Here is an 18,144-nt window from a genome sequence, read left to right on the forward strand (position 1 = left end):
GCATTTCGTTTTCTAATGTAGTAACGTTTGAGTTACTTGTATAATTTAGGTCAGAAACTGTACAAAATGTTTGCAATGCTCTCGTTAGCATTCTCTATGGGGATTCTTTAGTACTTGTAACCAGAAGTGGCATTTGATTTTTTTATTTTTATAAAGCCCCTTGCGGTAACACCATATATGCCAGGATGGCACAGGCACGGTATGAAGGTATGGAAAGCTGGATACCATCCAACCCTAATTCACTACAAATAAAGGCCACACGGTAGTCATTTCTAGTTGGCTCAAGAGAAGCATGTACTTCTATTCACTCCATTTTTTACAATCACAACTGAATCCACCAGCACCCCTAAATTGACAAAGTTAGGAACATTATACGTGCAAAATCAGTTGGTTATAGAAACCTTTGCCTTCTTCCATTGACTTGCACATTAAGTCAAGATGAACTGGGATGCTACAATGACTTCAAAGCACAGCAAGAATCAGTCATCAAGAGCCACTGCAAAACAATCAAACCGTGCGGTTAGCAAACGTCACCAAAGGAGACCACAGGAGCAGACAGGGCTGTCCATCACTGTGGGTGCAACCGATGCGATGCCCACACAACATGCCCACTTACTGATCTCCGATACAGGGGTGTCCGCTTGTGTTTTTTGTGGGAAACCGAGAACGAGCGGGGGATAGCCACAGAGGTGGCAGAGGCAGTATTACGTGCCAAAGGGGGTTCAGAGTGCACTCTCTCCATATCCGACAGCGGGGTCAGGGCTGGGTCACACTGGTTGGATGGGGAGGGGAGTCAAAAGATTTTTGGAATTCAGAGATACTTGGAGCTGTGGTTTTAACCATGAGCTCAGATTTCATTCCATTACACCTCAGTGTTCTAGTTCTAAGTTATATTCTTAAGCTTTCCTTAACTGTAAAAGTGAGAGGCAAATAAAAACACTGATTGATACTGACCCTGAGAATCAGAATTCCATAAGAGAAACCCATACAAAAATGTAGTAATTATCAGAGACCTAGCATCCCCATCAAACTAAAAGAATACAAAAGCACTTGCCATTCAGTATATTTGAAGGAATGGACAGATGGAACAAAAAGGTAGAGGAAGGAGGTCATGTAACATTGTAATTGCTGAAGTGGAATGAAACTCATGAAATGCTATATCATTATTATTGCCTGAAATAAAGTGCAACTGTCCAGTTAATCTCACTTTTTAAAAGTTAATATTCTGCCCAAATAATATTGTTGACTCATCCAAAACTCGTGGCCAAAGTATTATTTGGCGAAAAAAACACATCCTCAAATGTGTATCTCAAACACAGTTTAAAAGATGCTTGCCATTTCCTCAGAACGTCATTATTTTATTACTGCTGCTCTTTAATTATTTGAATTTACTTATCAATTTTTTTTACTTAGCCTACAATGCAGTTAAGAAAAAATGTGTTAAGGGCTTGTAAGTAAGCAATTCACTGTGATTTTATTTGTTGGCTCATTGGCTGAGCTGGCTAATCAGCGGTCTACTTGCATTAATATTTTTTATGACTGGTTAGACAGAAGTGCATCTACACAGTAAGGTAATAGTTGGTTACATGAACAGTTCCAGAGCAGCCTCGTCACCTTAGGGTGCTTTCACACCAAATGGGTTTGGCGTAATCTTCCCGAACTCTGGTGCGCTTACCCACTTACCCAAACAACGCACTGTGGTTCCCTCAAAAAGCGATGACAATTGGGACACAAAAGTGATGCTTCATGATAATCATAGATGGATTTAACAGAAGCATTTTGTCCAGTAAACAAAGGACTTGCATGGACATGTGGTTTTGTTCAAGAATTTATGTTTAACTAAATTTCAAAACAACCAGACAAAAAAAATACAAAATACAAAATGTAACAAATAATCGAACTGATTCTAACTACAGCTCAAAAATGTTGGTAAAAACACCCTTCCTAGCAAAGCATCAATGCTAACAGAGTTGAACTTAGTAGTAGTTAGTGATCCAGCCTCAATGTTTTGATTTGCTGTTTTGATACCTAAGATTTCAGATTAAGCAACCTTGTTTCCACGCAGTTCCAAATCAACGTCTTACAAACTAACCTCTCTTGGTTATAAATTTGCTTAATTTCAGTCTAGTATTACTTGAGGAAGAATGCCAAACAGATTTTGTCCCAAGTCTCGTCAAATGTCTTCTGTACCGTCTTCACTACACAGAAGTTACTGATCAAACAGTTTGTTTATATTGTCTACATAAAATGGCAATTACAACACTAACCATATCCCACACCTTTAATCTAAGGGGACATGGGGCATGGCACAAAGCATTTACGGACTCATTTACATAAATTGTGGTAGGTAAAACAGAATTTGAAACAAACCCAAATTCCCAGTAACCTTTAGACCACCCTGTACTTGCTACACTGCACCTGAGCAAAAGCTAGTCTCGGAGTCCAGAGGAATGGAAAGGTTAAGCCAGTCAGAGCAGAGAGGCAGGGCAAGGTGGGTGAATGGGTGTTCGATGGGGGGAAGAAGACGGAGGGAGGAAGTGGTGAGGATGATGGAACTTACGGATCGGCCGTACGGTGACAGGCTGAGTCCGACGGGGGAGGTGCTGCTCAGGTCAGCGCTAACGAACGCGGCAGGCGGCGACGCGGGCAAGGTAAACTCGACAAAGCCTTTCCAGGGGCTGCCCATATTTTTCCATAAACTTGAGTCAAACTCCACCCCTTTGTTGTACTTGATTACTGGTTTGCTTGAAAGCCTTGCCTTTTCTAGTAATTTTTCCTCTTTTTTTTTTTTAAAACCACCCAGTAGATGTCTGCAAGGGTGAAAAGGGGGAAAAAATGTTTTAAAGGAGGCAAAAAGGTCAGCCAGTGAGCAAAGTGTCAATCATGGGAAAGGGTCTGTGGGTGTGAGGAGACAAAGGAACATAAGGCTAGATGGGACCAGGTAGAGGGGTAGGATAAAGAGGCAGAGGAAAGCCTGCTAAAACAACTTCCAAAATGAAGTACGCCTATGGCTACAACAAAAAAAAGGGAACTACTTCACAACTGCGCTAAATCTCTCTGCGAGAGTTGGTGCAATTAATATGGCTTGTTACCGAGTGACCCAAAGCAAGTTACAGAATAATACCATATTCGTTAAAATTATAGCACAAGTGGACATGTACAAGAGCAGCATATTGTTTTGTCAAGAAGGATTTCTGGGACATTTAGTGGGTAATTTGTTTTCATAGTCAAATAAATATCTACATTGCTGCCCTATGACAGCCCAGCAGGGAACCAGAGTAGAAATTGGGAGCGTATGTTTTCCCCTTCTTAGATTTAATTCCAAAGACATTATATCAAATGTAATTTGATACACTATTCCAGCAGTTCACAAATGCATGTATCAATTGAGTCCTATCAAAATCATTCCTTGATATGTGTAGATAAGTAAAAGCCTCATGCAGGGTAAAGAATATTTTTCAGTTTGTGTAAATTTCTTTGGAGGACAAGATGGCTGGGCATATAGAGGATGCCTTTACAGACCTCGGACACATTCAAACATGCGCCATAAAAAATAAAAATAAACTAAAAGAGTTTTAAAAAAATCCTACTAAGCGTTGCAATAGAATAGAAATTCAGCTGCCCCAACACATTTATGGAATAAGTGTATAAAAAAAAAGACCTACCTTGATTTGGCGTCTTAAAAGGTGTGGTCTTGAACGTTAACGACTGTGCAGATGTTGCAGATCTTCTCTTCAAAACACACACACACACACACACACCACGTATTTGTTGCAGGTTTCTGGCACAAGTTCTGCATATAAGTTGCATATATAAAAAATAAAAATAAAAAAGGAGGCAAACGCAGGTGCAATAACACTGCTTGAAATCAACAAAATGAACAGAGCACAAGGATAGAGAGACAGCTAAAGGGATGAGAAGGAAAAAAAACTAGCAGACAGCAGCCCTCTAAGCACCCCGGGGTGAGTCGGTGGTGCGGTGAGGTGAGGAGGGCTGGGAGCAGCGTTGGGACGTGTGCTTTGTCAAAGCTGTTGAGTAGGCACAAACTTCTGGTCTCAGATCAGTTATGTTCTCGGGTTTGCAATTTTGGCAAAGGATTGTTTCTCTTGAGCGTGTTTCGATTGGGCAGCTGTGTATCTCGTCTTTGGTTGTTTCTTCGTTTTGTTTGCTTCTATATTTTCCTTTGAAGTGAGCCTTTCCTTTTATTGAGTTGTTGCGACTTTGTTCATTTTGGGATGTTTCTCTTGAATTTGTTTCTTCGTTGTGATCTGAACTTGAAGAAGCAGTTGCGGATAGTACAAAAAAAAAATTCAGTTCCGTTTCACTTCATACTGTTGAGAAAAAGAAATACACTATTAGTTGAAAATAGATCAATGTAGCCTACATTCCTACTGATGTGAATAAACAACTAGAAAAACTGGGTGAAGCCTGAAATGAAAAATTCTTGCTTGAGAAATTGGTCTTTGTTTCTTTTTTTTATTACCATTTTAAATTGTACACAAGTCACAGTAATTGTTACCCAGAAATGATTTGATATATAAATAAAAACAGCTGCATTGCACCTTTAATGTTTTTATCATCACATGAGAAAGTTAAAGCCGCCTGTGGACTTGTGCCCTGGGTCATTTCCTTTTCATGTGAATTAAACTCCAGATTCTTTGCACCCAGGCTAACAGGCCTAAAGATAGACCATCTTCAGCTGCCCGACTACATGCAAGTCCTGTGGATAAACAAGTCCCCGTGCATATCTTTGATCATATTGATATTTAGGGCACACTTTCTGACCAGGGAGGTGTGTGTAATCATGTGAACTATGTCATGAACTATGTCATGATCCTAACATTCAAGCTAACTGTATACACAGTAACAAGAAGTAGGGACACACCAAGTTCGGCTTTTGGGACAACCCCCATGGCTGGGCATTGCTGGCATTATTGACCTCAATGCAATTGGCTGAACAGGGCCACGTGAAAACTAATCTGACATGGCAGTGTCGCAATGTGGTGGCATCCCACCTGGTTTCCAGAGTGTTCAAAAATAATGTTGTGAAAGGGGTCAAATTTCATTCCAAGGAGTGGATAGGTCTTACTTGGAAATCAGGCTAGAGTTGTTTATTGACAGCAGCGCTCAGTTGAACCTCTTTGAAGTCAAAGTTTCAGTGAAATTATGCAATCTATGGCTTAAGGCGTGTGCACGCTTACCAGCCAAAACTCTTCGGAAGACTTTGTGCAAACATAATTTGTTTTGAACTTTAGTAGGAGTTTTAGTAAGAGGTTTTTCAGCTGTTGAGACACGCACATAAAAAAAGTCTACGCCCCTTTGTTGATGATTGGTCGACTGTAGGGATTTTTATCAATTAAGTCTTGAAATTCAGAGAGAATGAGAAATACCAATCTGAAGCAAGCAGGTGCCTTTTGTTTATCTACATATCTACTGGGTGGTTCGAGCCCTGAATGCTGATTGGCTGACAGCTGTGGTATATCAGACCGTATCCCATGCTTATGGAAAAAATATATATATATATATATATATATATATATATATATATATATATATATATATATATATATATATATATAAAATTCACTGCTCTAATTACATTCACAACCAGTTTATAATAGCAATAAGGCACCTCAGGGGTTTGTGGTATATGGCCAAAAATACAAGGCTAAAGGATGTATCCGGGCACACCACGTTGCGTCGTGAAAACCTCTTAAGGATGTACTCAAATCTAACTGCCTGTAGCAAGGATATGCATATTTTTTTTGATATGCATATACCATTTGAAAGGAAACACTTTGAAGTTTGTGAAAATGTGAAAGTAATGTAGGAAAATAACATTAGATCTGGTAAAAGATCATGAGTTTTTTTGTTCCATCATCTTTGAAAATGCAAGAGAAAAGGCCAATATATGACTTAGGAATCTATGCACAATTTAGATTTTGGCCACTAGATGGCAGCAGTGTATGTGCAAAGTTTTAGACTGATCCAATGAACCATTGAATTTCTGTTCAAAATGTATCAAGACTGCCCAAATGTGACTAATTGGTATATTAATACATTTAAATTAATAACTGTGCACTCTCAAACAATAGCATGGTGTTGTTTCACTGTAATAGCTACTGTAAATTGGGCAGTGGAGTTATATTGGCAGAAAGTTTAAATTGTAAATCTCAGATATGTCTGTGTCCCGGGAAATGTTCTTCATACTTAAAACATCATGATGGTCACATTAGTGCACGTTAGCTCAACCGTCCTGCGGGACACACACCGATACTGTAGAGGTTAAGAACAGCCCTTAGCCTTGGTATATTGGCCATATACCACACACTCCTGGCCCTATTGCTTAATCATAATGCCTTGCCATTCAGATGCCAATTGACATCTGCATTAACATGTGGCTTGATAACATTCATCACCCTTGGTAATATGGTCACGCTGATTGAAAGGAGTGGAAGAAACGTATGTTCACTCTGACAACAATCCTTACTGAAAACATTGAAGCGGTACCTCAGTGCAATGCCTGGGGCCAAAAGGCTCCTGAACAGCTTCCAAGCCACAAGACCGGTGAACAGTTAATCAAATGGCTACCCTATTTGCATTTACCCCCTTTTTATTTGCACAGACTCTTGCACCGGCTCCATGTACATTCACTGACTCTACCCCAACACACATACATAATGATGACACACACACTGCTACTCTGTTTATTATCTATCCTGATTGCCTAGTCACTAAGGAATTTAATGACTAGCCACCGAAAATACATTTGACCACTCATGCTTACCAGGCTTTAGGTTAATTTTCAAACATTTTGTGGAATTAAATTGGCGTGTGTATTTTCGTTAGTTGTCATGCCTTTTATGTATCACATGCGCACAGCATACAGAGCCTAGTTTGAGGAGCTGAATAACCTATCACCTGTCAGACAGAGTGAGAGTTGCTCCTCAAACCCTATAGGGTACTGGAGTGAAACTTGCTTTTGAAAGCCCATTCATTGCGCAACAAATAACAATTCTAAATGCAATCGCGTGTAAACTTTGCTGGCCACGAATAAAAAGGAGCAATTTTTTATCTCAACTCGTAAGGCACGCCTCCCATTCGGATGCATAGGCTATAGCCTGCCGACCGTTGACTATCAGCATGTCACCCACCACTTTCAAAATCACAATGCTAGTCAGATAGGCAACTAGTAGGGCTGGGCAATATGGAATATAAATACACTGTTCAAAATAATAAAGGGAACACTAAAATAACACATCCTAGATCTGAATGAATTAAATATTCTTATTAAATACTTTTCTTTACATAGTTGAATGTGCTGACAACAAAAATCACAAAAAATTATCAATAGAAATCAAATTTATCAACCCATGGAGGTCTGGATTTGGAATCACACTCAAAATTAAAGTGGAAAACCACACTACAGGCTGATCCAACATTGATGTAATGTCCTTAAAACAAGTCAAAATGAGGCTCAGTAGTGTGTGTGGCCTCCACGGGCCTGTATGACCTCCCTACAACGCCTGGGCATGCTCCTGATGAGGTGGCGGATGGTCTCCTGAGGGATCTCCTCCCAGACCTGGACTAAAGCATCCGCCAACTCCTGGACAGTCTGTGGTGCAACGTGGCGTTGGTGGATAGAGCGAGACATGATGTCCCAGATGTGCTCAATTGGATTCAGGTCTGGGGAAGGGGCGGGCCAGTCCATAGCATCAATGCCTTCCTCGTGCAGGAACTGCTGACACACTCCAGCCACATGAGGTCTAGCATTGTCTTGCATTAGGAGGAACCCAGGGCAAACCGCACCAGCATATGGTCTCACAAGGGGTCTGAGGATCTCATCTCGGTACCTAATGGCAGTCAGGCTACCTCTGGCGAGCACATGGAGGGCTGTGCGGCCCCCCAAAGAAATGCCACCCCACACCATGACTGACCACCCGCCAAACCGGTCATGCTGGAGGATGTTGCAGGCAGCAGAACATTCTCCACGGCGTCTGTCACGTCACGTCTGTCACATGTGCTCAGTGTGAACCTGCTTTAATCTGTGAAGAGGACAGGGCACCAGTGGCGATATTATGGAGTTAATTTGGAGAAAGTTTGACGTTTTGGTGACTGAATTTTCGGTTTGTTTCGGTAGCCAAATGTGATGTACAAAACGGAGCGATTTCTCCTACACAAAGATTCTTTCAGGAAAAACTGAACATTTGCTATGTAACTGAGAGTCTCCTCATTGAAAACATCCGAAGTTCTTCAAAGGTGAATGATTTTATTTATTTGGTTTTCTGGTTTTTGTGAAAATGTTGCGTGCTAAATGCTACGCTAAATGCTAAGCTAGCTATCAATACTCTTACACAAATGCTTGATTTGCTATGGTTCAAAAGCATATTTTGAAAATCTGAGATGACAGTGTTGTTAAGAAAAGGCTAAGCTTGAGAGCAGGCATATTATTTCATTTCATTTGCGATTTTCAGAAATCGTTAACGTTGCGTTATGCTAATGAGCCTGAGGCTGTATTCACGATCCCGGATGGGTAGTATCAACAGGTTAAAGGCACAGTCAACTTAGTGTATGTAAACTTCTGACCCACCAGAATTGTGATAGTGAATTATAAGTGAAATAATCTGTCTGTAAACAATTGTTGAAAAATTGTGTCATGCACAAACTAGATGTACTAACCGACTTGCCAAAACTATAGTTTGTTCAAACTTCTTGGTGACAGGGGGCAGTATTTTCACATCCAGATGAAATGCATGCCCACATTCAAATCCCCAGAAGATTTGCATATTATTAGTCGATTTGGATAGAAAACACTGACGTTTCTCAAACTCTGAATCATGTCGGAGTATAACAGAACTTATTTAGCAGGCGAAACCCCGAGGACAAACCATTCAGATCTTTGTTTTTTTTAGGTCACTCTTTTCAATGGGTTTTCATTGGGAATCCAGATTTCTAAGGGACCTTCTTGCAGTTCCTATCGCTTCCACTGATGTCAACAGTTTTTAGAAATTGGTTGAGGTTATTCCTTTGTGTAATGAAGAAGTACAGCCATCTTGAACGAGGGTCACTTGAAGTGTACTGTTAGATAGAGGCGCGTGACCAGAAAGCAAAAGCATGCTTCAGTTTGTTTTCTTCCTGTATTGAACACAAATTATCCCGTCTTCAATTTTATCAAATATTTACATTAAAAAATACCTAAAGTTGCATCACAAAAGTAGTTTGAAATGTTTTGGCAAAGTTTACAGGTAACTTTTGAGATATTTTGTAGTCACGTTGAGCAAGTTGGAACCGGTGTTTCTCTGGATCAAACACGCCAAATAAATTGACATTTTGGATATATATATATATATAAAAAAAAACATCGACGGAATTAATCGAACAAAAGGACCATTTGTGATGTTTATTGGACATATTGGTGTACCAACAAAAGAAGCTCGTCAAAGGCATGAATTATATTTTTATTTCTGCGTTTTGTGTCGCGCCTGCAGGGTTGAAATATGATTTCTGTCTTTGTTTATGGAGGTGCTATCCTCAGATAATAGCATCGATTGCTTTCGCCAAAAAGTCTTTTTGAAATCTGACATGTTGGTTGGATTCACAACAAGTGTATCTTTAATTTGCTATCTTGCATGTGTGATTTAACAAGAAATTTGTGGAGTGGTGGAAAACAAGTTAATGACTCCAACCTAAGTGTATGTAAACTTCCAACTTCAACTGTATGTAAATGACAACAAAATAACTTTTTGGTCACTGTGTGTTTGAACTATACTTGAATCCTTAAAAAGGCCGCTAAAATTGTAAATATCGGTTACCGTTATCTGTATTGTTTTTTTGTTTTTTTTGCAAAGAAAATATCAGATTTTGGTATCGGTCAAAAAAGTCATATCGGTGCATCCCTACCTAAAACTTTTACAGATGCACAATTGAAAGCATCCTGTCGGGCTGTATCACCGCCTGGTACAGCAACTGTACCGCCCACAACCGCAGCGCTCTCCAGAGGGTGGTGCGGTCCGCACAATGCCTCAGCGGGGGCAAACTACCTGCCCTCCAGGACACCTACAGCAACCAATATCACGGGAAGGCCAAAAAGATCATCAAGGACAACAACCACTCGAGCCACTACCTGTTCACCCCGCTATCATCCAGAAGGCGTAATAATGTTTAGATATTTTGCATTACTCATCTCATATGTATATACTGTATCTTAGTCTACGTAGCTCCAATATTGCTTGTCCAAATACTTATATTCTTAACCTCTTACATCTATGGGGGCGCTATTTCATTATTGGATTAAAAAAAACGTGCCCGTTTTAAGCGCAATATTTTGTCACAAAAAGATGCTTGACTATGCATATAATTGACAGCTTTGGAAAGTGAACACTCTGACGTTTCCAAAACTGCAAAGATATTGTCTGTGAGTGCCCCAGAACTGATGCTACAGGCGAAACCAAGATGAAACTTCAAACAGGAAATGAGCAGGATTTTTGAGGCTCTGTTTTTCATTGTCTCCTTATATGGCTGTGAATGCGCAAGGAATGAGCCTGCCCGATCTATCGTTTCCCCAAGGTGTCTGCAGCATTGTGACGTATTTGTAGGCATATCATTGGAAGATTGACCATAAGAGACTACATTTGCCAGGTGTCTGCCCGGTGTCCTCTGTCGAAATTGGTGCGTCATCTTCAGCTGCACGTCTTTTTCCAAACTATTCACAGGAGAAAGTAGACATCCACGAATGATATATCAATGAAGAGATATGTGAAAAACACCTTGACGATTGATTCTAAACAGCGTTTGCCGTGTTTCAGTCGATATTATGGAGTTAATTTGGAAAAAAGTTCGCCGTTTTGATGACGGAATTTGTTTTTTTTTTGTACCCAAACGTGATGTACAAAACGGAGCAATTTCTCCTACACAAAGAATCTTTCAGGAAAAACTGAACATTTGCTATGTAACTGAGTATCCTCATTGAAAACATCCGAAGTTCTTCAAAGGTAAATGATTTTATTTGAATCCTTTTCTGGTTTTTGTGCAAATGTTGCCCGCTAAATGCTATGCTAAATGCTACACTATAGCTATCAATACTCTTACACAAATGCTTGTTTTGCTATGGTTCAAAAGCATATTTTGAAAATCTGAGATGACAGTGTTGTTAAGAAAAGGCTAAGCTTGAGAGCTAGCACATTCATTTCATTTCATTTGCGATTTTCATAAATAGTTAACGTTACGTTATGCTAATGAGCTTGATGCTTGAACTGGATACAGGTTTTTTTCATAGCCAAACGTGAACAAAACGGAGCGATTTGTCCTACACAAATAATATTTTTTGAAAAACTGAACATTTGCTATCTAACTGAGAGTCTCCTCATTGAAAACATCTGAAGTTCTTCAAAGGTAAATGATTTTATTTGAATGGTTTTCTTGTTTTTGTGAAAATGTTGCTTAGCTATGGTTGAAAAGCATATTTTGAAAATCTGAGATGACAGTGTTGTTAACAAAAGTCTAAGCTTGAGAGGAAATATATTTATTTCATTTGCGATTTTCATGAATAGTTCACGTTGCGTTATGCTAATGAGCTTGAGGCTATAAATAGTAAAAACGTGTTTAGCTGATGTTATTGTGGGTGTCTCGAAATGCTTGTGTTTCTAGCTCCAACAGTGCAGTATTGTCTAATTTCACAATGCACACAAATCCAAAGTAAAGGAATGGAATTAACTTCTTGCGTCGAGCAATCCGGGATCCTATAAATAAATAGGATCCCGGATTGCTCGACGCAAGAAGTTAATTCCATTCCTTTACTTTGGATTTGTGTGCATTGTGAAATTAGACAATACTGCACTGTTGGAGCTAGAAACACAAGCATTTCGAGACACCCACAATAACATCAGCTAAACACGTTTATGTGACCAATTTTATTTTATAGTATTTTCTATTAAATCCCCCATCTTTCTAAGTTTCTAATATAGATTTTCATTTTTGTCACTCATGGAATTTTTGGCATTAGGTGCACTATTTAGAACTGGTTTCCGCAAATTGTACTTTGGCAAATTGAAAAATTAAGTTTTATTAGCCGCTTCATTACAGGAGTTGCGTGATCAATAATAGGCTATAGCCTTTTGGCTGTATGACGATATGCAACAATAGTAAGCCGGTTTCCATTAAGCTCTTAATGACAAATGTCCAGTCCTTGTATGCATGCATAGCATAAGAGAGGAAGAAGCAAAGCGAGAGGTTTTGCTGGCTCCAAAATCTTGCCAAAATAGGTCCAATGCATTTCTAAGGCATTATTTTGGGCCTGAGCTTGTCGCCTGCATTCCCGCCTTGGGACGACTCCCATTGTTAGGGTGGAAACATAAGCATCTCGTCATTATATACAGTACCAGTCAAAAGTTTGGACACACCTACTCATTCAATGATTTTTCTTTATTTTTTACATTGTAGAGTAATAGTGGAAACATCAAACTAATAAAAAGCACATATGGAATCATGTAGTATCCCTAAAAAAGTTAAACAAATCAAAATATATATTTTAGATACTTCAAAGTAGACACCCTTTGACTTGACAGCTTTGCACACTTTTGGCTTTCTCTCAACCAGCTTCATGAGGAATGCTTTTCCAACAGTCTTGAAAGAGTTATATGCTGAGCCCCTGTTGGCTGTTTTTCCTTCACTCTGGTCCAACTCATCCCAAACCATCTCAATTGGGTTGACGTCGGGTGATTGTGGAGGCCAGGTCATCTGATGCAACACTCCGTCACTCTCCTGGAGGCGTGTTTTGGGTCAAATGATCGTCCTACTAAGCGCAAACCAGATCAGATGGCGCATTGCTGTAGAATGCTGTGGTAGCCATGCTGGTTAAGTATGCCTTGAATTCTAAATACCTTACTGACAGTGTCACCAGCAAAGCAACCCACACCTCCTACATACTTCACGGTGGGAACCAGACATACGGAGATCATCCGTTCACCTACTCTGCGTCTCACAAAGACACGGAGGTTGGAACCAACATCTCACATTTGGACTCATCAGACCAAAGGACAGATTTCCACCAGTCTAATGTCCATTGCTCGTGTATCTTGGCCCAAGCACATCTCTTCTTCTTATTGGTGTCCTTTAGTAGTGGTTGCTTTGCAGCAATTCGACCATGAAGGCCTGATACATAATTGACCAAAATTTGCATCCCTTCTAGTTAATCTTACCCCTACCTACATGTACATCAGGGTTTCCGTTATGAAAACGTAGCGCCGGACATTTGACTGGCAGAATTTTAATTTACTGGACATTTGAGTAAATTCACCAGACCCATATGCCTATGCAATGGGTGCGGAACCTGATTAGAGAGTCCGCCCACGTTGCTCAGAATGACAGAAATCACATTTAGCTTATGGTAATTCATCTTAACAGGAGACAAGTTGAAGATGCAATGACGTGTCCTTACCACACACTTTGAAGAAGACGTTAGAATAACTTTCCACGTTTACTTTTCCTCAGCCAACAAAACAAGTAATGAGCAGTAAAATCCCTCACTATGCATAGGCAGTGTGTGAGTTCCTAGTTTGGAGAAGCTCATTTTCACCATCAATAAATAGCACCTTATGATAGAGCATTCCATACATCATCATATTTGCAGACTTATGTAAGAGCCTACTATTTCATCATGTGATGAGTAGATTGGATAGTCATAATTTAGGCTAATAATATAACTCAGTCACTGTTTGCAAAAAATAATTCAATACATGGCTGAGCGTGTAGAGTAGAGGCCTCGGCTATATCAGATATATTTTATTTTTTACACAGGAAAAATGTGGCCTTTAACACATTTCATGCAATTCTACTATACTTTATATGACTGCATACATTAGCAGAATATTATTATTTTTTTATATAGAAAATTACAGGGTAGCCTACTCTGCTGACACTGATAAACAGATCAATAAAAAAAAAATTCTTCCATATAGTAGGTCCTACAAGAAGGGGAGACAAACAGAATATGACATCAATCTAAACTGGAGGAAGAAATTGTCCATAAACAAACTTAAGTGGCACTGACCAAATAATGATAGAGTGAAAATGAGCGGTGATCAGGCACATGGCCAAAGCTCTCCGCTGGTGATTATAAGCGAGGCTGGTGATTATAAAACAGATTAGAGTTTTTTCACTGTCTTCCCTTTACAGCAATAGCTATTTGCTTTCCAAACTGTTTTTCCGGAATTGAATTTCAAAATATTGCGATATGCCTGGCTTGGCCTCTTCACTGACAGTCACAACTCTACAAAGCTCTATTTGTTATTTGCTGCACGCTCCCTTTCCTTCCGACTGTAGACAATGCGATTTAAAACTTTAAAGCTAACGATCCGCTGTGGCCAAATCATGCTTTAGTAGCCTATTATTAATTTCTATACTGACAGGAGTAGGCCAACTAACTGAATTTACTTCAGGAAAGCTTAGCTTCTCCTAGCCTTATGGACACGCTGTCTATGTCAACCTTCTACGCCTCATAGTAGAACATTTGACCTATTCTATTAGTCAGCTTGTCAACAAATATCCCAAACAGACACTGGGACAGTTGTGGGACGATAGATCCCAAATTCATACAAACAGTAGGTCTAGGCTACACACATATATACAAACATACATGCAAACATACATATATTTTTTTTAAGCAATGAGTTTGATGCAACAGATGACAACATTTAGCTTAAAATGTGAATGTGCATTTGGCTACTGGACAATGAAAGAAAATTGAAAACCAATAAGAGATATAGACTACTGGTTTCAAAAGCATATGGATGTTTTTATAAAATAATTGCCTCCGCTTGTAAAAGTATTGCTTCCATCGCTGTCCTCGCCCCAACCTGGGCTTGAACCAGGGACCCTCTGCACACATTGACAACAGTCACCCTCAAATCATTGTTACCTATTGCACCACAAAAGTTGTGACCCTTGCAGGGCAAGGGAAACAACTACTTCAAGGTCTCAGAGCGAGTGATGTCACCAATTGAAATTCCACTAACGCATAGTCCGATTTTGTCTAAACTACTTTGACGAAGGTAAAACGTCCAGGTTTCAAACAATTAAGTAGCTATACGTTTTCAAAAGGCATACTGCCTCTAGCTCATTGCAAAGTGGTGCGTGACGAGCTGATGAAGCCTGCCTTCCGTTGCCTATGCATTTGAATGGTGAATGGAAAACGCGCTTCAATTACCGGTTGAAATAAATAAAATAGCCCTTTTTAATCTTGGCCATTTGAACTATTTTTAACGTACACTGTCTGACATAGTCTTTGAGCAGAAAATATCTGTCTGCTGTGCACGTGTGATAAATACGATGCATAACAAATATACACATGCACCAATTGAATTCCAGTAAATTGTGCAAATTTACAGACCGATAAGGCCAAATATATTTAATTCAATTAGTATTTTGTCAATGAATATGCTTAAAATAATTATTTCGCAATGGGATTTCCCCTCAATTTTAAATGTCCCGTGCCATTTTTAATTACAAATCTAAAACTGGCTTTTTATACACCAAAAGCAGGGTGTTTCCTTCTAACAGAAACCCTGAGGTACACATTACCACAATTACATCGTACCCCTTAACCGTTTGGGTAACTATTTTCTTTATTTTTTAACTCTGCATTGTGGAGAAAGTAAGCATTTCACGAAAAGCCTACACTGACGTATTAGGTGGATGTGACGGATATAATGTGTTTTGAAGAGCATCAACATTGTGAAAACAAAAAGGAACTTGGGAGCGTCTGCTTTTCAGCTGCTTATGACGCAGCTATAAAAACATTTGCCGACCGTGCCCACCCACTAAAACTACTGGTTGTGATTGGCTCTTTAGCACAGATTTCCAAAACAAGTGGTCGAACACATTGTCGAGTTCAAAAACACTTAACTAGTTTACTTACTAACGTTACCTAGCAATTATTTTATGTTTAACCAAATAATAAATTTCAGTGATGCCTGCTGAAGTATGCAACATAAACACGTATATACGGCCTTGTCTCTCGCGGCCTTCAAGCTGGTGGTAGCTAGCCAGCCAGCTACTGTATCGGCTTTCCGTATGGCTGACTAGAACTGCGACGTTCATTAATAAACGCAAAATAGTTAGCTAGGTCGTTCATTATAGCACCGAAGTAACGTAGATAACCAACTGTCCCTGATGGTTAAAACATTGTTTTACAAGTTAAACGGCACAAACAATACCATTAGTTACCAGCTATGCACAGCCATAGCATGTGATTTGCTGTCAAGCGACCATGCTTTGCAATGCAGTAACGTGGCGTACTAGCCAACGAACGCATCATTCGTTTGCATAAGTAACATGCAGTGGTTTGCTAACAAGCACTTTAGCCAGCTACAAATTAGCAAACTACCTAACTAGCTACGTTAGCTATACAAACAAGGGTATTAGCAAATCGTCAAATGCATCAATGTCTAACTAACATTAGTCAACAACATTAGTTTTACTTCGCTACCTATTATGATCACTTAGCTAATCATACATTGTTTCTTCTTAATTCCGGAACTTGTCAAAACGAACATGTCAATAGTGCCAATTTCAACAACCATGGCTAAAACATGTTAATAGTGCTGGCAGGCGCCGTAACAGTGTTTCACCTGACAACAAAGGAACTGCGACAGATGAGGCTAAATCTGCTAGATTGTGGCTAACTAACCAACACTTGGTAAACTCGTGCCAGTCCAGATAGTAGGTAACGTTAACTAACAAATGCTGTCGTCTGGTCAGCTAGTTTGCCACTTCAGCAAATTAGTTTAACGCCAAACATAGTTGGTATACCGGTAGGCATTAAATAATTAAAATGTTTAGACAGTACGTTGGCTTCTTATTAATACGCCGAAACGTTTGTTAAAATAAGATAGCTAACTCCCCAGCTAGTGTAGGTATGATTTATGACGAGCAAAAACACCGGCGCCCGGAGAACACTGCCCCCGCCCAGGCCTAGTATTTGAAGGGTAAAGAACATTGGTTACAGATTATTTTTACAGATATAACTTGAATACAAGGAACATCATCTCCCACACTTATATTAAGGGGTTCTCAACCGTAATTTTCAATTAGTTAATTCTACAAAACTCACCCCAACAGCTTTCAGCACTGTCACCAGCGCCGCTAGAAGCAGCACGGCACATTACGTAGTGATCTAAGTGGAGTCCTACCGCGAGATTTCTTATGACAGCGGTACAGGAGAAAACGTTGGAAATCATGTTTTTTGGGGTTTGTTCAAGAGCCAAACACCAGAGCCCAAGTTGAATGGATCAAATCAAACATATTTTTGTCACATGCGCCGAATACAGCAGACTTTACCGTGAAATGCCTACTTACGAACCCTTTCCCAACAATGCAGAGTTAAAAAGTAAGAAAATGATCTAATAAAAATAAACATTAGTAACACAATAAATAACAATAACGAGGTTATATACTAGGACTACCGGTACTGAGTCAATGTACAAGGGGTACGAGGTAGTTGAGGTAATATGTACACATGTAGGTAAGGGTAAAAGTGACTCGGCAATCAGGATAGATAACAAACAGAGTAGCAGCAGCGTGTGTGTGTGGCGTCAATATGCATGTGTGTGTGTTGGAGTGTCAGTGTAAGTATCTGTGAGTGTGTGGGTAGACAAGAGTCCAGTGAGTGTGCATAGTCAGTGCAAAAAAAGGGTAAATGGGGCCAATATTTGACATCAGGGTCAACATTTCAAAATGGTTTGATATACATTTAAATGTGATTTTCTTGCAGCTCATTAAAGGAATAAGAGTCTAGATAGGCACAATGAGACCATAACTCCTAGCAACATCAAAACATTTACATGCAATTCAAAATGTCGCATGAAACATGGATCATGCATGTTTCTTTGTCATGCCCAGAAGCCAGGTCTGTTTGTGCTTTAGTCAACTTATCTATCAAGTATAGCCATGCTAAACATTCCACAAGAATGTAAAAGACAAGCAACAGCATTTCTATATTTTGTAATAGTTAATATTGTCATTTAGTACAAGAATATAATACAATGGGTTCTGTCAACAAAATCATTGATAATTATTAATAATAACAATAACCAATAATTAAATGTTTATAATCAGTAGACTTTTCAAGCAGTGTGTGAGTGTGTGTGT

At 39.4% G+C, this 18,144-nt stretch overlaps 1 protein-coding gene across 12 annotated transcripts in view; it reads right to left on the minus strand.

The window, feature by feature from the left end:
• LOC135528137 (cold shock domain-containing protein E1-like) overlaps positions 1-17,217 on the minus strand; it is a 31,496-nt gene extending 14,279 nt beyond the window's left edge. For 11 of the 12 annotated variants that reach the window (XM_064957000.1, XM_064956999.1, XM_064956996.1 and 8 more), the window contains exons 1-3: positions 17,108-17,217; positions 3,666-4,331; positions 2,561-2,810 (exon numbers count right to left, since the gene is read on the minus strand). In XM_064957000.1, the coding sequence (XP_064813072.1) occupies positions 2,561-2,686 (126 nt within the window). In that variant the 5' untranslated portion in view covers positions 2,687-2,810; positions 3,666-4,331; positions 17,108-17,217. The remainder of the gene's footprint in view (positions 1-2,560; positions 2,811-3,665; positions 4,332-17,107) is intronic. The other variant, XM_064957001.1, reaches the window with a different exon arrangement.
• Positions 17,218-18,144: the final 927 nt, after the last annotated feature.

The sequence above is a fragment of the Oncorhynchus masou genome, chromosome 33 (genome assembly GCF_036934945.1).
Source record: "Oncorhynchus masou masou isolate Uvic2021 chromosome 33, UVic_Omas_1.1, whole genome shotgun sequence".
Taxonomy (NCBI): Eukaryota; Metazoa; Chordata; class Actinopteri; order Salmoniformes; family Salmonidae; genus Oncorhynchus; species Oncorhynchus masou.